Raw genomic sequence first — 19,367 nt, forward strand, 5'->3', positions numbered from 1 at the left:
ATTTTTGCTGGGAGGCTGTTTCAGTTAACCCTGCCATCAAGGAACAGAAAAAAGGAAAGAAAACAGACAAAAAGGTTCTTCTGAAGCTCAGGAAATGGATTTAATTACAGGCTTGGAAAATTACAGAAACTGTCTACTTGGTCATTGGATTATGATATTTGACTAGATACCTATGATACTAGTCAAAGAAAAGCTAGAAGCTTAGGTAGCTCACAAGGTCTCTATTGGCCCAACCTACCATGCGTAGCAACAGTTGCAAACCATGGATGAACGTGAGATGAGCCTACTTGAAGAACTTTCTGAACCAAGAATTCCAACGTGCAAGCTGAGGGATTTGAAAGACAGAGCTTACCGATGTTATCCTGCAGATAAATCAGTTGAATGAAACAACTTTGTGATGATGATGGTGTTAGATGGTCGTTTCATGCTTCAGCATATTAGCTATAATATTCTGGGACACTTGTACTTGGTCAGAATACAAGTGGAGTTTTCTAGTTTCGATGAACTGGTGTTTGCTTGAAAATCAACTTGTTCATCATTCATGTATGATCGGATGCTGTTTTGGGCCTGTGGCTTCTTGATAACATTGCCCTTCGATAACAAAGAGAATATTTCTGGTTGTGGGAAATCTAACTCTACTAATTAAACCAGAAGCAAGAATGGAGAAGGAAGAAAGAGAAGATGAAAGCGAACAAGTGGGAGGAGAACTCTTTGTGATTCTAGACAGGCTTCCCAAAATCGTAGGCACTTTATTTATAGGCTGCAATTACAATATCCTGGATAGAATATTCTATCCATAAAATAGGAAAATCACAAGAAATCAAGAAGACATAATATTTTGTCCGCAAAAAATAAAAGTCAGATACTGGGACTGAGTACTTGGGTGGTGCATTCCTTTCTTACCTGGCTAACCGTGACATCATACACCAAACTAGTTGTGTCGATACTCCACCTTAAAATGGGGTTGCCAAACGCAAGAATAGAAATCTTCTTGAGGTATCATGTTCCCTTATGTTTACTATGTGATGCGATTCTTACTGCAACATATCTGATTAACCGAATGCCTTCCTGAATCTTAGGCCAACGCTGCCCCCTCTAGGTTCTTTTAGGGAAAGTAGCCTTTACAATGCCATCTAAGGTTTTTGGCTGTGTTGCCTTTGTCTGAAACCACCATGTTCATGGTAAGTTGGATTCTTGTGCGTTATGGTGTATTTTCTTGGGTTATCCTCCTACACAAAAGGGGTATAAGTAAGGGTGTCAACGATGTGGTTTTGGTTTGGGCTTAACGGTTTTGGGCTGAAAACAACAAGCCCAAACACAACCCATTTCCAAAATAACAGTTTCGGTTTGGTGTTGGGTTCAGGTTGCCTAAAGGTTTGGATTTGGGTTGGGATGGTTTTGAGACCATTACAAAATATTGTCATTCAGTCTCAACAATAAATTTTAAGCATAAAATAGAAAACGATTGAAGCTAAAGGTATTTTGTTGGCACTCAGTGTAAGTTGAACTTGAAATATATTAGAGAACTGAAGCTCAAAATTGAATCTATGGATATTTCATAAATGTGGATGCTATTGAATAGAAAACTCTATTGCTAAAACTATATCTTAGTAGAAAACTAAGACCTCCACCCCCTCCCCACTCACTCGTGGGCTTAGTAGAACTAGTCCACTAAAACCTCTCCAAAACTATATTTTATTAGAACTAACGGGCACACAGGCTGGCCCGAATCAGCCTAAACCGTTTGGGCTTTGCCCCCCTCAGTCCAAACACAACCCATTAAGATATGGTTTAGCCTATAATGGGCCGATTCGGTTGAGTTTTAATAGTTCGGGTTGCAAATTGACACCCCTAGGTATAGGTGTTATCATCTTGATTCTCATCGTCTCTTTGCCTTTATAGATGTTGTGTTCTAGGAATAGGTTCCTTTTTCCCCCCTACACCTCTTTAAGGGGAGAATCTTAGTGAAGAGGTTCCAATGTTGATTCCTCCTTTCGATACATCTCGTGAGATTCCTGCAGATGATCCTCCTTTGGAAGATGGAGTGAGCGAATAAGAACAGCTAGTGGATGATGTGCAAGGGGAGCCTAGACCTCTTAAGACCCATTGAAGAAAGAAGTGAGTGACCCCTTCTGAACTGAGCCAGTTGGAAGCTTCGGTTCCTATTCCGGAAGAATTTGTTCCTCCAGGTGAGTTTGTCTTTGGCCCTTCTTTTGATTCTATTTTGGAATTACTAATTGCATTGAGAAAGCATCCATGGATTTGCACCAAACATCCTATTTTCCAGTTATGTTTCACACCAGTCCCTATCCCTGAATTTCAAAGTTTCATTTCCCCCGTGTCCTCTACTTCTGTACCTAATACTTGGCAGGAAACATTCTCTCACTCAAACTGGAAAGAAGCTATGGGTGTTGTTAAAATAAACATCATGAAATAGCGAATTGAAATAGAAACAAAATGAAAACACACATAGATTTAGCGTGGTTTATACACCAATGCGGTATGCTACGTTCACGGGAGGAGAAGAAGAGTTTTTCACTATATTGAAGAAGAACATAAGGAGATCTCATAACCAATCACCAAGAACGGCGTTACAAGAACACTCACGCCAAACCCTAAAAATTCCTAAACCTCTCAATATATATATATATAATTGGGTTGTTCAAGTCATTCACTTCCACCAAAGATGGGTCATTCGGGTCGCCCATCAAAATATGTTGGTGTCGGTCCATTTTTGAAATCAGGTACAAGAATTTGAGTCACAACATAACAGATGAGGAAATGTGAGTTCTAGAGAAAAACAAAACTTGGGAATTGGTGACTGCTTGCAGGAAAGCGTGACTATTGGGTGCAAATGGGTGTTCATGATTAAGTACAAGGCAGATGGGATTGTTGAGTGGTAGAAGGCAAGATTGGTGGCCAAAGGGCTTTACTTAGACTTATGGCAATGACTATTAGGAGACATTTGCCCTTGTTGCCAAGATGAACATAGTTCGGACTATTCTGTCATGTGCAATGAATAAAGAGTAAAAGTTGCACAATTGTCTACAAACAACGAGCTTCTTTAGAAGAGGCTTTGAGATTGAGACTCGAGTAATGTTAGTGAGGGTTCTAACTTTTGTGGGAGACTATTGCATTTTTGCTCAACCTACTCTATATATCGCCTAGAATGCTATTTCACCATTATCTTTTTGGGAGAGTAGACCAACTACAACTTGGCCATCAGGAGAGAGTACTTCTTCTCCTCATCTTTATATTCTAGGTGGAGTCCACACCAATTAGATTATGGAGGATGCTTTACATAGAGAACTCCAAGAGGAGGATTACATAGATGTGCCACCTGGGTATTCTACTTCCAAGACTCATAGGGACGTGTTCAAGTTGAAGAGGGCATATGGGCTGAAACAATCTCCAAGTTGAAGAGGGTGTCATATGGGTTGAAGCAATCTCCAAGAGCATGGTTCGGAAGGTTCCATAAAGCCATGATCTCTAATGGCTATAAGTAGAGCAATGTAGACTAAACTTTGTTCATTAACAGAGATGGTTCCCACACTATTGTCCTTCTAGTATATCAAGATGATTTTGTGATCACAGACAGTAACAAGGATGAGATTTTAGCATTGAAGACCTTTTTAAGAACTTAATTTGAGGTCAAATATATGGGGAAGCTTAGATATTTCCTAGGGCTTGAGTTGGCATATTTTGCCAGTGGTGTGTTTTTCTTAGAGGAAGTATATAATGTATCTTCTCGAGGAAACTGGGATGCTAGGGGTGTAAACTTGTTGAGACTCCTATTGAGCCTAACCTACACTTGAAGGCAAATAGAGGAGAACCAATTGACAAGATAAGGTATCAAAAGTTGGTGGGAAAGTTGATCTATCTGTCTCATACCAAGCCATACATTACATTTGCAATCAGTCTTGTTAGCCAATATATGCATTGTTCCTACTCCTCTCACTTTGACACGGTATATGTATCTTGAGGTACTTGAAGGCCACTCCAAGAAAAGGCATTTTGATATCAGCTCATGGACACTTGAACATGGTGGGAGATCTCACAAGATATCTCATTTTTTCACATAAGTGAGACGAGATAGAGGTTGAGAGCAGAGAGTTGGGATATATCTCTTGAGATCTTGCCATATCTTGTCATATCTCACTATAACTTGCTATATTTTGCCATATCTCGCCATGGATCTCGCTAGAACTCTCAATTTTTGCCTTTTTTTTTTTTGGATTTCGACTGGATTTTCACTTGCAACTACCCTTAGCACATCTATAACATTGAAGGAAGATCAATCATTTTTTGCTTGTCTTATGAACTTATGATTTAATGACTTATATAGAACTTCTAATGGTTGTATAATTTTGTTATTCTATTCTTGAAAATTGAGATTGTGATACTCATATAGATGGAATTTTGATAACATTTAGGTTACTTGATGCATTTGATACACTTGATTTTCATTTATATGACTTAAAGGTTATATTACATGTATAACCTTGCATTCCCTAATCCTACAACATTTCGGTTTCACATTATGGGTAGACTTAGAAATCATACATAGGGTTGTTTTCTGACAAATCCAAGGCCACCCAATGTATTCAAAAGGCCTTAAATAGACAAAATACCAAGTTTCAACCCAATTGGGACCCTAAAATTTAAAACCCACCGAGATGGGCCACCGAGTTGACGCAAAAAAATTATATATCTCGACTGAGACCTCGCCAAGATGGTTGAGATCTTGGTTTTTCAAGGAAGTGAGATCTCATTCTTAAGCGTGATCTTCTACCATGCACTTGAAGATTGAGGTGTATAAAGATGCAAGCTAGGCAGGATGTTCGGATGATAGGAGGTCTACCTCTAGATATTGTGTATATGTGGGAAGTAACTTAATGACTTGGAGGAGCAAGAAAAAGGCTGGGGTTACGAGGTCTAGTGTTGAGGTTGAGCTTAGGGCAATTGCTTAGGGAGTTTGTGAGGTACTATGCCTAAAAGGGTTGCTTTGGGAAATTGGGTCAGAGTTAGAGGCTCCTATACAGTTGTTACCTCAGACAATCAATATAGCTCACAATCCAATACAACATGACAGGACCAAGCATGTGGAGATTGATAGGCATTTCATCAAAGAAAAACTTGAGGTTGGGTTGATTCGTATCACTTTTGTTACCTCAAACACTCAAGGGCTAATGTGCTTACAAAGAGGTTGAGTACCAAGGTGTTCAGTGGTATTATTGGCTAGTTGGGCATGATAAATATCTATGATCCAACTTGAGGGGGAGTGTCAAAAGACAAGATCAATCTGGGTGATCTAGTTTATTCGAGTAGCTAGTTTACTTTCCTTTATTGTTCTTTCCTTATTGGAATTAGATTTACTAGAATCTTTTTCCCACATTGGGAAGATTTACTTTGTTTTGTGTTTGGTAAGTTTCAAGTATAAATAAAGCTCCTGCTGTGTCATTCAAACAAGTTAGGATTCATTCAATTCTTTCAACACAAATTTTCTCTAAAATAGAAACTACGCAGCATCCATCTCAAATCTCAACATTGATACTGCTGTAGTTTCTTTCATCACCTTGAGAAAGAGAGTGCATCTTCGGAAGTGATGTGAACTAGAATTAGGGTCGAAATAAGGTCTAGGGTGATAGGCCAACACCCTATGACTAGTAAAACAAGGGGTATTTTGGTAATTTTGCATTATTATAGTAGAATCAAATTAGGGTTTTGTTGGATTTAGTATGTTAGTAGCATCACAAATCTACTTTTGTTTTTAAATTTGGTTGAATTTAGGACAAGTTTTTGAAGAGTCCCATTTAGGTTAGGATTCCCAATTAGAAAGGGGTTCCCTTAGTTGCAATCCACTTCTTAGTTCTTACTAGATCCGTTTCTACTTCAATTTTGCAGAACCGTCCTTGGATGAGTTATGATTGAGTCCTTGTTTAAATGTGAGTCTCAAGTCTAGTTAGAGTCACCATCTTATGTTGAGTCCTAATGTGATTACACCCATTTAATGCTATAGATAAAGCCTCTCAAGCTTGTAAAAGACAGATTGTATGATTAGTAAACTTTGAGTTGAATTGCAAGGAGTTGGAGTTGTGGGTTCCCTAAAGAAGGACTTATGGCTGCTGGTGTGTGAGGACTTTCTGCAGATTTTAACCTCTTCAAGTCCCAATCTCCTACACATATAAGAAGCCTCCTCCCCCCTAGCCTTTCCCTCCTCTTCTCCCATATATATGCAACCTCCCTTCCCCCACCCCCAAACCGCTAATTCTACAACTACAGCTCCCCCCCCCCCCCCCCCCCAAAAAAAAAAAAAAAAAAAAAAAAAAAAAAAAAAAGAAAGATCCCAAATGCACATCACCCTCCCCTTTCCTGTGACCCGCCGCCAGCATTCCTTTCCCCCATCCCCGTTAGTATTCATAAAACCAGAATTTCTCCTAAATCCTAATCCTTAGATCTCCCAAATCTCTAGCCCAATACTTGTCCCCATTAGGAGTCAAACTCCTCTCCCTCTCCCTTGCCTTCAACCCCCCATCTCAGTCCTTTCCATTCTCTTTACTAACTTCACTTTCTTTGTTCAAACCTTAGGAACCTTATCTGTACTTTTGTTCATAACCTTCAAACAATGCATCCAAAGCCTGGTTCCTTTTAGGATTACCTTCCCCAACCCCTCCTTGACCTTTGACTATAACCCTAGCCCTAGAAACCCTAATTCCTATCAAACCCTAACTTAAAAGTTCAGTTCTGAAATTAAATTTACAGCGAGGTGTAGGATTGAACCTCATCAATTCCTAAGTCCTAGCCCTACCGGAACTCTTGCCAACCCCTTCTAAAACCCTAGAACCTTCAAACCAGCTCTAATCCTTCAATTGCATGGTGCTAGATGCTAGTTTTACTGCTGTTCAAATGATTAAGATCCTGAGGGCGAACCCTAGATTTAGGGCTTGCATCAATTACTTAACCCTAGACCCTTGGTTCAAATCAGGAAGCTTGATAATACTGCTTATTTGAGGACGTTGGAGCTTCACATGAAAACATTTTGCTCTTTTGTTACACGTGGATGAGATCGGTTGGCCTGCAGCTTCAAGCTTGCTCTGATGATCACACCTGTAAGGAGGCTGTGGCAGCTGCAGTAGTGGTGGTGGTGCTGGTAGTAAACGATGAATGGAGTTGCAGGAGGAAGAGCGAGAAGAGGGTAAAAGGTTATTCTAAATGCCTGAGGGTTGCTTTGGGCATTCTGAAAAAAAAAGAAGAAAAAACCCTATCCATGTTAGTCATAACAGACAGAGGTTAACGCGGGGGTGTATCAGGAAGACTTTGCAAATTAGAGGGGTCGGTTAATAATTTAGGATAGTCCAGGGTTGAAAACAGTAATTTCACCAAGGTAAGAGGGTGTGTGTGTGTGTGCTCAGGGGTGGGGAAAATCTGGCTCCTCAAATGTCAATCTTGTGTAGTTTGTGTGTATTTGTTTGAGTTGCCTTTTTTTAATTTTATTTTTTGCAATTGCAGATTAAGAAATCGATTGTTGGAGTTGAGAACGTTACAAAGGGTTCTGCTGGACAAGCTGCTGGAAACCCGAAAGGTCATGCATCAAAGGCACCCATTATTGGTTCCCCCAAGACTAGTGAAGTGCCTTAAGTAGGCATCATTTTGGGAGTGCGCCATGGTGATGATCTTCGCTACTGGAGGTTTGTATGAACTTATGTAGGAAGAATATGTTTGCATGACATATTTCCATTGATGGGGATTTATGAAAGGCTAATTAATCACTACTGGCTGGATAAACATACTAGTTCAATCTTAACTTATGATGTGACTTATTAGCAACTCCAAAGGAAATGTGGGACCTGCGACTGTTATTTACTGATTTGGTGTCTACCTGGTAATTCTTTAATTCTTTCCTGTACAATACTAAGTTCCTTAAGGCCTGCCTGATCTGCGGTTTTGGCTTGTCATCATATTTTCATCTTATTTTCATCTGATGAAGCTCAACTGGGAATCCATCTAGACTGATTATTCTGGCATACGTCACGTGTGTAATTGCTGAACTTGCATCTTATCCGGCACCATGATTCAGCCTTGTTAAATCTTTGCTGGATTCTGACTCTTGATCATGGTTTTTTCCGCTAGGGGTGTCATATACTTTGCTGTATTTTGTTTGCAGAGTCTGGCTGTTGTGATCATGGTTTACTGTTTCTTGCTGACTGTGATCCCTGGCAGCTAGTCCTTGGTACACTGACTTGCTAGTTGCTACTGCATTGGCTTCATCATAATGCTGCTATAAGACTCGAGAATTATTGGGGAGGAATTTTTCAGTTTCATTTAGGAAGTATAATATTTTTCCTACATATATGAACAAAAAGATGATGTTATATACAATGTCATTACTTGAGATGTATCTGAAGAAAATACATGAAACAGTAGAGTTAAAATATTTTCCTATGAACATGTTTAAGATCCAGAGACAGGTCGATTATTGTACTAGTACATAGATTTTCCATTTCCTCTGTTGATTAGTTGCTTCTTCCTTTTGCAGATGCAGGAGTAGAATGTAATGGCATGGCAAGGGAAGCTCAAATTTTAGATATTGTAGGGATTGTTCGACAGTTGTGAAAAGTATGACGGTTAAAAGCCAGAATTTTGTGAATACAAATACTAAATATGTATTTGGTCATCCAGCCAAAGGTAAATCTCGAATGGAGACTGGTTTTCTAAACTGGGATCCTGCACAACCATTTTAGAAATTCTTTCCCCATCATTTAGTCTCTCTAAGTTGTTTGCCAATTTCTTAGGAGCTTTCAATGATTATTATTATTATTAGTTCTTTTTTTTCTTTTCTTTTGTAGACAGGCAGCTGAGTTGATGGGAGTGTTTATGAATCTAACGGCTAGGATGTATGCATTTTGAATGAGCATGTGAAAGATGGGATTCTTCTGGAACTCTGGAACTCTTTAGAGTCCGGACTCCTGAATATGATCTTTGGTGTCTTACCCCTTCGGCTAACGTTCTATAGACCAGAAATTTTCTTTAGTAGTTGCAGAATATGAAATGTGTTTTGTTTCTGAATGCATATGTCAAAATTAGAGATTATTACAAGGAAAAAGGTGTGCGGTGTACGAGTCACAAAGACTCCCATATAGTTACAACTGCTGTGTCTGCTAGTTTATTAGGCTGTCGGGTTTTCATGTTGCTTTTGAAAGTTTTGGCTAGGGATGTATGGCGCAGTTTTCTCTTCGGATACAGCCATACAGAGATGACTGGGGGGATGGGGGTAGGGACTTTTGCTTTTTGTTGAGATGGAATCGGCGATATCGAATTTTCACGAGAAGATTATCATTGATACCGAAACTTCATTCTTCCTTTTCGATCTCCTTTTCTCTTAGTTTGCTTGCCTTTTTTTGCCATTCATTTTTTCTCAAAAGACCCACCAAGGAATTGGAAGAAGAATTGAGAATCAGATGTGCTTGGCCGAAGATATCAAGCAGTAACCAGATTGAAGATCGGCGTTATTGCAGTTTCTCATCAATCTGCAGAGTACAACGATTCGTAAGGAAGAAGATTCTTTTTTTCAATTAGAGTTTAGGAACCGGGTCTGTTACCACTTAAAGTTTGTTTTGTTGTACATGGGAAAAAACAATGACAATGATTTAATCTAAGACTCAATTTGTCATCTAAACCGTTCACTGCTTGGAGCAGTGCCAACGTGGCACTGCTGCCAAACAAAATCCGTTTTGGGATGTAATTGGTAGTTGGGATTCGTGCATGCGGCACTCCAAGTAGAGGTCATCCAGCGGCCGCGGGCCCGCTACGTGGCCATAAATAAATTATGACCATTGATTTCAAATATACACATTTTCACTTGTAAATTGATAAGACCGGGATCAACCTCCAACCATGACTGACGAAAAAAAAAAATACGAAACTTAGATTGACTCAAAATGCCTCTCATCTATACCCTCTCTTTCTCGTTGTCGTCGGAATTGCTTCTCTCCTACCACCTTTGTTGCTTCCCACCAATTCATTTCCTTCCTCCTTACCTAATTCTGCTCTCCTATGGTCCGCATACTCTTGTAAAAGTTCCGATTGCCTTAACCGCTTCAATCTGGTTTTGAAATGAAAACTGAATCATCCAAATATTTAACCATGAAATCTAACTTGAGAAGAGAAAGGGAAGAGACAGAGACGCATGATTTGGGTGCCATTTTTCTTGATTTTGAATACATAGCTGGGATACTCAAGAATCAAATATTTAATAAATTTTTTTTCCCTTTTTGGGACCTGAACTTTGAGGAAGGAATCGATCAATTACCCAAGTTGCCGCTGTTCCTGTTAGATTCCATTTGAAAATCCGAACCTCTAATACAATCAACCCATTTTTGTCATTGCGGGCGTGCAAGATTCTCAAAACCGAAGAGAGAAGGAAACGTGAAGTAAGGCGTTGTTTCTTGTTTCCTCGTTTGGAATGTTGTATCCTCTTCGACAACTTCAAAATTAACAGCTTTCCTTGTTCAATAAACTAAAAATGGAGAATTTTAAAGTGTAAACAAAGATGTGGGGAGTAAGAGAGCACTTTCTTTTTTTTTTGGTAGATGAGAGAGAGAGAGCACTTTCACAATCAATTGTTTTGGATCTTTTGCGTAACATCTCGAGGCTGAGTCAAGTTCAAGATCTTTTTTCCTCCGGAGGAAAACAAGACAGGTTCAAGTTCATCTCCAAGGTCTCCATCGGCAGGAGATCACGATGGCAGGGACGTCGTGGGAAGAGAATCGGTTAGGTTTTCTTTTGAATCGTGGTTGAGGGTTGGTCTAATGAACCGGCCATTTTATTGGTTTACAAATTAAGATGTGATTTGAAAATCAATGGCCAGGATTTATTTATGACCACGTGGTGCTCATTGGGTGGCTGCCATTGGATGGCCACTACTTGGAGCACCGCAGACAATTTTAGTCCGGGATTCGCTTCGAATTTTATTCATGACTCCCAGATTTTTCACACAAAATGTTGGAGGACTAAAATACCCCTGAAATGCGTGCAAAGTCCTTGAAGCTGTGGCGTGATGCATGACTTACTTAAGGCTGCTTGGGGCTTGCTTGAGATTTGGTAAGGTGGATGTGCTACCTGTGACAATCAACTCAAAGTTTGAGGTTCATCCGGACTAGCTTGCGCGCACCTCGATTACATCCTCAAGGGGGAGCTTTGTCGTCCACAAGGGTCGAACCCATGACCTCTTTAATGAGAAGTATGGATCTTACCATTGTACCAACCCTGCATTGACAAAGTATTTCCTATCTACCGGGGGCTTGGGAACTTACTAGATATCTGATGTCTTCCCGAGCCTCTCATATGTGTAGACTACATATGATCATGTGTGAAGTCATGATCTTCAATGGATGTGTTAGGGAGCGATTTTGATTCAGTCATGCGCATGATCGTTAAGCAAAATTTCTGACTGTCAGCGACTAGATGGTAAGTTTCAAAATGGAGGGGAGAACGTAGATATGTAGCACAAGAGCCATCGTTGACCCTTGCTCGATCGATGATCAAAGCTTGGTGAGATAGCAAGAGCAAGTGCACGAGTTGGAACCATGGAGCCATGGACCCAAGTCAGCCAACCCCATACATTTTTACCACCCAAAAGTAACTCATGACAAGTCTCTTACAAGAGATTTTATAGGTATGTTGCAAGGCTAGTGCTGTTGACATGGTGGTGCCCGCATTGGATGGAGACCATGTGGATTCTATTAAATCTCAATCACTCAAAATATGGTTTAGTTTCTTTTAACGAAAAACCAGTTTGTTTTGACTTAAGTTGGTTATTTGTATATATGATGTTTTGAGCGGTTAAGATTTGATGAAATTCACACGGCATCTTAGAAGGACACCACTAGCACCACCACATTAGTGGCACTAGCTTAACAAGATTGGGTGGTTCATAAATAAAGCAAAAGCAAATGGTTGAGACTTAAACAATGCCACACCAATTTGGAATTCTGATATCCTCATTATTTAATTAGAGGAGTATTATTTTCTACACACAAGTGAGCTAGCTTTTCCATTTGCAAGGCTAGAGGACTGTACTTTTTACACCTTTCTACCATACGTTTAGGAAGAAGCTCGCTTCTAGTTCATTTTGTCAGTACTCAGAGGTAGACCTCTTACTGACTTTGTGATAAGAAAGTATAAGAATGACAGTCCTCTACCCGTGAGAATAGAAGATATAGACTCGCATACGATCTAATCCTTCCCACTCATATACATACAGCTTGACTTTGGGAAGCTGGTATAAGATTCCACTCTGGATTTTTGGGAGTATTTGGTTACCAAGAAGTGTTTGACACATGACAGAGTGGGTCGGATGAAGATGATGGTGATTTGATGAAGTTCCATAGATTGATTTCGCTATTGTAGTCGTTGGTGTTATGACGTGATGTATTGAAGATGGTGGTGGAAGGGTTGGAGGAGCGAAGCTGTGTTGAAGGGAGAAGACCACCTTGATCATCATCGTTCTCACGAGGGAGTAGAGGTGCGGGTGAAGAGAAGATCATGGTTCTCTCGTTCAAACAGGCTAGGTGCTTGCGAGCGTTGCAAGTCTCTACTTGGCCATTCAGGTGAGAGGCAACCAGCCGATCTAAGGCTGCCCAATCACTCCACCCCAGCTCAGAGTGGTAAACCGGATTGAGATGCCCAGTGCATCCTCCTCCTCCACCAAGGGCAGCGTCAAGCAACATCTGTCCATCATCATCCATTAACGGGTAACAAGCCTGGCTGCCACAGTTTTCACTCACCAGTGCTGAAAGGTGCATGAGTCTTTCCTGAGGTCCATTATTGGTATTTATTTCTGTCGGCCTTAGAAACCTCATGTTGCCGTGGTTACTGTTGTAGTCGGTGCTAGTGGCTGTGATGGTGTGGATGTTGAGATCATTATTATTCATGATTGCTTCATTCTCCTGCTTGTAACTCCCTCCCATGTACTGAAAAATCTGGTCCAAGGCACCATCAATCTGTGTCTTTGCTTCTATGGTGATGGCAGAGCTTTTCGGGATGTCTTTAGCTTTATGGTACTTCCTCTTCTTAAACATATGGCAAACCACCCACTCTTCTTCCTGTGTGGCTTGCCCACTCGACTTCCATACCTGGATTTTACATACAGGTAGCGAGGGAAAGTAAAGATGTGTTTGGGCCTTCTAGGGATTCTAAGTAATGAATTGAAACAAAAGAAGCAGAGATCCCTAGAATCTAAGCATGACCACAGTAATGAAAAAAAAAAACGTACGCTAAGACCAGAGGAATAGGAGGCTTTTTGTTGATTATCTAGCCTGTACTCATGCATGATCCAATCGGATTTCTGACCATATGGAGCTCGACCTTTATAGAAGACGAGCGTCTTCCGCATTCCAATACGCTTACAGCTGCTGTAAATGGCCTTATCACGCCCTGTAGCTTTCCAGAAGCCGGCAGCCGTTGCTCGATTCGTTCGGGTTCCGGTTGGGTACTTCTTGTCTTTGTGACTGAAGAAGTACCAATCATTCTGAATGGAACCTACCTTGCACTTCTCTGTTAATACAAGCAGTCCACAATGAACAGGTAAGGAAGACATGAACATATGCTATATATGGATAATCAGTAATCAGAGAGTCTGAGGAGCAAATTCAAGAAGTTAGTTACATAATATCTGGGGAGAAATTAAATTAAACCTTGAATATCCCATGGCTCGAGCTTGTTAAGGTCGATGTCCCTCATGACATCCAGGTCGGTCTTCTCATGAGCCACTTTCTTTCTCAAGTAGCAGTGAAGTAGCTCCTCCTCAGTTGGGTGAAATCGGAAGCCCGGAGGCACCTGAGAATAGTGATCATTCACTGAAAGGCTCATTTCCTCCTGGATTTAGCTTGACTATCCTATAACCCAAGTGGGGTCAGGCCACACAGAGGATTCGGTTCATACATGCAGCTTAATTGAATCAGAGAGAAGGGAGAGAGAGAGGAGAAAATGCTGAGAGTTTTTGTGTATGTCTGCTCCAACTTGGAATCATTTATACGTGTGGTAGCTTGGTGGGGCATTCATAAGCAGAAAATGTCTGAAGATTTGTACAAAAATGGTTTGATTCAATGGATGCATGTAATTTTCAAAGGGGGTTGAGTTTGCCAGGGTTTCCGAAAGAAATAGGCCACCCACCTAACCTTTCCTCTCCTCTTCCTTATGAGAGGGAGGAAATTGCTTCAGTGCAGCAACACTTTGCAATCTACGATCTAAATTGAAACGTGTAGTTGAGACAAAATTTTGACTACTCATTTCGAGCAAGTGATTTTTTTTTGATAAAAGTTCAATTGCAAAACACACGTTGGAGATTTTGTCTTGATCACAAATTTTGATCTAAACTGATAGTACTGTGCATTTATTACGCAGTACCCAAGTAGAGCTCGAGAGGAAGGGGGTTTACAAAGGATAAGAAACACAGTTGAAAGAAATAATAGATTCTTTAGGGTCCCACCTTTGCCTTATTGCATTTTCTTTTCATGGCAACTCCGAACTGCATTTGAATTTACGTACACAAACAGATTATTTTCTTTTTCTTTCAACGACCATTTGCAATAAAACAAGAGTTGGGGAGGTGGGATCCTTCATTCTCGGAGTAGAAACATGCAACACTGAGCTGCTATTGGTATGATCACTTTTCATGGTCGAGATTCACTCGTTTTGGGATTTTTTTCTTTAACTTTTTGAACTACGCCATTAAGAAAAAAACAAAACAAAATGGGTGATCGAGAGTGAATCTTGACCACCACTTTAGATCTGTATTTTAGACAGCTCAGTGCTCATTGAAGCAAATTTCAAAGTTAGAACCACAGAAGATAACATATTCTTTCGCCACTCTCAGAAGAAGATTCACTTATGATTGTTGATAAGATGGACGGTTGAAGAGACGTGAAGGTGGTGATGTGGATTCATTAAACCAAATTAGCATACGTGGTAGCACCCTAGCCATTTATGATGGGTTTGTCTAACCACTTAAGATAGAGAATGTGACTAGCTTTATAACTATTTTACGCTACGTATCTTACTATTGCATTTATTGTTATTTTATCAAAGAAATAAGTTATTTAACAAGCATACAAGGGTTGGCACAAAAAAAAAAAAAAAAACATACAAGGAAACGTACTTTCTTAAATGATAGAGAAGTCGAGAAATGAAAGACTAATAAAAATGAAAATAGAAAATCACAAAAGGAACGGCTTGACACGAATGGTTTGCCCGACAAATTTTACAAAATAGTTGATGAAGAAATGGAGAGTAGACGGTTTTTCGTTATTAGCTCTGTATTTAGATTAATGTTTTATTAATATAATATTCTCGACTTAGATTACAAAAATTAAAAAAATCAGTGAGCAGAAAATTCTTTGACATTCCTTTCCATAGTGAAAATGAGATTTATCTAATTTGTATAAAAAAAATGAGAAAGAACATATTAGAGTTTTGTAAAATATAATTTAGGTGAAGAGATTTTTTTTTTCTACTAGGGGTTGAAACTATTTTTCATATTTTCCTCTTTTGTCGAAAATCTAACAAATGAGATTGGACACCGCACTTTAACCCCCACTCCGCGCCCCCAAAAGTGTATTTGTTTTACTAGAAATTGCATTAGAACAAATATTTTTATGAGATTGTTAAGAATTACTCTACAGTTTTCAAAACTAAATGTTGATTTGTTACCAAGGGAAATTCATGGATTTTGACTGGTTTGTGAGAGTCAATGTTGCCCAGGCTCTATTTGTCTGGGACAAATATTTGTACTAAAAAGAAAGTCACATTGAAATTTGAAACATGATCAAATGTTTATTTTATGTGAAAAAATTATTTGAAATATTTTTCAAAATATAAAATTTTACATCTATGGAGTGAAGGTACCCAAAAACATTTTAAAACGAAACATACAAAAACCCAAGACAAACTCAGGAAATTTAGGTGCTTGTGGGTTAATTTGATTATTTGAATCTCCTCTTTTAATTAATTCTATCGTATGGTAAGAGTAAAGTTTTTAGCATTTTGGTTTCATCAAAATTTTGATAGCTGGAGAATTATTGTTGCTGATTCAAAGATTGATTGATTCATTGCTTCAGGATGAAAGCAACTTCTTGGACTTTGTTGATTACAATGAAGATTGATTGATTTGCTTAGTTAACCATGCAGGATTGGGTGGTTATGCATTAATTAGAAGAGGGACTAATTAGTAAGGTCAATATTTACTTTGGTTAATGTCATGCATTTATGTCGAACTTGGAAAGGGGTGGCTAGCCTTTCTCATATATGTCATAAGGCGAAAGGTGTGATGATCCTCTCTAGAGGTGTTGAAAAGTCTTCATCCTTATTGTACGTAGCATGAGCAAAATGACCTATTATCGTGAAATGATCTTGGTACTCATATGTTAAGCGTGCAAGATCTCTCTCTTAGCATGATCAGTAGTTCAATCAAGATGGATATAGAAAATTTTGTGCTTTAACATTATCCTCAGGCTTTCCTACTACATCTCCCGTCCGTTTACTTTGTTCATTGTCTTCATATACTAATCATTATATATTTATTATCTTAATTAAAATTTATGCCATTTATATGTGATATATATATTCTATGATATTTATTCATTTAACAAATATATTGATGGGAGTTTTTCGAACAAATATATTTTTTTATTATCTGAAATTCATTAGGGAACAACTTCTATGACATTAAAAATGAAGAAGCTTTTCTTTCTTATATGTATTTTCGGAACACAAATTCGTGAGCCATTGTTAGACGTTCATTTCGACAACATATCTACCATGTTATTATTAAAATGCCACCATAAGATTGTTCTAGCGGTAAGCCCAACCCATTTTAATGAGGAGGCCGTGGGTTTGACTTTTATCGAGGTATATGTATTATCCCCATTGACCCCATCCTTTACATCCATGTATTTTCTCTCTAAATGAAGAACACCAGTACATCCAAAGATTGAGGTAAAATTTAGAAGATAGATTTATTTATTTATTTTAATTTAATATTAACCTTTAAATGTGATTGATGGACACATATCCTTCATTCAAAGGGATATTAATGGTATACACGTGATAAAATTCCTCTGCAAAGCACCTTTGTGAATCCTATAGTACACTGCATATTATTAATATTATATTAAATATTTTAGTAGTATTTGGTACATTTATCCAATATGGTGCAGGTTCATTATTTGTTTTTTACAATTATTTTGTACTAACTCCATATTAAATTTATTCAATATGATTTTATACAAACAAACATTATAAGTATATAATAATATAATGCACATTGACACCCTTTGCCATGTTAGGGAATGATCAAATTGGAGGTGGGTCCATCAACGGTTTTACTATATTATTGTTTGCTTTTTGTTTTAAACTATCTGCAAATTTTATTTTACTTTTTTACAAAATATCTACTAACTATGTCAGCCCCCTCCAGAGGGTAAAAATAAAACATTTCTTTCCTGGTCAGAGTAACTAGGATCATGATTCCATCAACCTTTTATAGCAGTAATAAATGATTTTCCCAATATATGAAAAGAAAGTATAGGTGATTAAGGCTTGTATCAATTTTTTTGTTCACATTTTCTGAAAATCTTTCATTTTTGTTTGTGTTTGACATCCTGAAACTTAATTTTATTTAAAGAAAAATAAAAATTAAACCAAGCCATACACTCATTCCAGTGATTTTTGCAGCAGATGTTTCAGTCCAAATAATCTATTGAGGATATAATAGTAAAACTATATCTAAAATGTAAACCTAGCATTGTTTCGTCTTTCACAGCCTTAACACAAATCGTAATGAAGAGCAAACAATCACTTTTCATCTTTTATCTATGTATTGATGCCATTTAAAGTGGTCGTTGGAGAAGATTGTTTGACGAGAGATTGTAGTGCCTCGTGTGGGTAATCGATTGATTCATCATCACAAACATTGGTCTTCTTCTCTATTGACAAGAACGCTTTGGAGTCTGGGTCATCTTTTCCGCTCTTAGAGTCTTTAACTTGAAGCATTTTCAATGTCTAATGACTAGATCAAGTAAAGTAAGATTCATTTAAAAAATGAAAACCCTACCAATCAATCTCCAGATGACTAGACCAAGTAAAGTAAGATTCATTTAAAACAACTCTACCATTCGATCTCATTAGCTTTGAGTTCTAAAGGGTGAAGCTCATAATGAGTAGGCTTTATGAAAGTGTAGTTTTCTATGTTGGTCAAAACAAACTAATAGATAACAAATTAAGAAGAACCTTCATGTTCAGTTGACACTAGATGCAAGAGACTATGAAGGAGATCGGTGCAATGGCAAAATCATACAAAAAGACATTGTATTTCAACGATATCAAGATTGGACAAGAGGTGCCGTATTTCAAGCTTGTTTTTTAATTTTATAATTAATTTCAAACATAAATTATCAGATTTTTTTTTACTACAAATAAAATTTTGGATTGATTTCTTTTATATTTTAAATAAGTAAATTAGAGAATAAAATTTAAAACCAAAAAAGCCCTAAAAAAAGAAAACTTTTCCACTTTAAGAATAATAATTTATTGGTGTAGGTGAAACTAGAAAATTAGGTGGTCAAAATAAAAAGATAAAACAGCAAAAGGAGTGGAATTTGATCAACGTTTCCAACACTCATAATACACAACTTCTTTTTCTTATTTTTAATGCCTTATTTTATTTATTTATTTTCTTGTAGACGGGTGATGTGTGTCCTTACATCATATTAAAATATTAAGGTTAGGTTTGCAAGTTTTTTTTTTTTTCATTTAATCAAATTTTTTTGACTTGACTTGTGAATATGACTCATACATTCACAAAAAATAGACTAAATGATCCCTTTAAATGAAATAAATAAAAATATTTTTTTAAGTCTTTTAAGTAAGAGAATATTTTTCTGTTACTAAACTTCAAAGTAAGAGAATCAATCACGCTCTTTGTCTTCATGAAATACGTAACACGCCATAGGATTCAATTTCAGATCTGCTCCACCCATCTCTCTGGTTAGAGTAAGACTATCCTTCTACATTTACATAAAATAGTATGACATATATTCACGTAAAATAATGTAAATGCAACATCACATGAGCATGCAAAATTACAAAATTGGTCGAATGGATCTTGGGTAGTGACGATCTACGCTATAAAATTCATCTCGAGAGTCTACAAATTTGCTTACGACAAAAAACAAAAGAATCTGCCACTTTCTATATTATGCATATGCTCCATTATGTGTAGCCTCGTCGGATAGGTGCACGTGTCCTCTCCTTATTCGACGGAGGAGGGACCTCATCCGCCATCTACCCCTCCTTACCAGACTGATGGGATG

At 38.1% G+C, this 19,367-nt stretch overlaps 2 protein-coding genes across 3 annotated transcripts in view; one reads left to right on the forward strand and one right to left on the reverse strand.

Annotated features, from left to right (window-relative positions):
* Positions 1–9,699, forward strand: part of TAF12 (TBP-associated factor 12) — a 38,909-nt gene extending 29,210 nt beyond the window's left edge. Inside the window, exons 7-9 of one of the 2 annotated variants that reach the window (XM_089164506.1) lie at positions 7,510–7,688; positions 8,537–8,685; positions 8,847–9,699. In XM_089164506.1, coding sequence (XP_089020632.1) covers positions 7,510–7,638 — 129 coding nt within the window. In that variant the 3' untranslated portion in view covers positions 7,639–7,688; positions 8,537–8,685; positions 8,847–9,699. The remainder of the gene's footprint in view (positions 1–7,509; positions 7,689–8,536; positions 8,686–8,846) is intronic. The other variant, XM_089164505.1, reaches the window with a different exon arrangement.
* Positions 9,700–12,317: 2,618 nt separating this feature from the next.
* LOC149027655 (NAC domain-containing protein 43-like) lies at positions 12,318–19,338 on the reverse strand. The gene is made up of 4 exons (XM_089141706.1): positions 19,327–19,338; positions 13,695–13,872; positions 13,274–13,554; positions 12,318–13,124 (listed from the first exon to the last, which is right to left on the reverse strand). The coding sequence occupies exons 1-4, from the start codon at positions 19,336–19,338 to the stop codon at positions 12,318–12,320; spliced, it is 1,278 nt and encodes a 425-aa protein (XP_088997832.1).
* Positions 19,339–19,367: the final 29 nt, after the last annotated feature.

Source organism: Hakea prostrata, chromosome 1 (assembly GCF_041222555.1).
Source record: "Hakea prostrata isolate BN-2017 chromosome 1, UWA_Hpros_2, whole genome shotgun sequence".
NCBI lineage: Eukaryota > Viridiplantae > Streptophyta > Magnoliopsida > Proteales > Proteaceae > Hakea > Hakea prostrata.

Coding starts and splice junctions, on each gene's coding strand:
- LOC149027655 (XM_089141706.1), bottom strand. Junction 13,555..13,694: donor CGAGCCATGGGATATTCAAG/GTTTAATTTAAT, acceptor TTGTATTAACAG/AGAAGTGCAAGGTAGGTTCC. Junction 13,125..13,273: donor CCTATTCCTCTGGTCTTAGC/GTACGTTTTTTT, acceptor CAGGTATGGAAG/TCGAGTGGGCAAGCCACACA.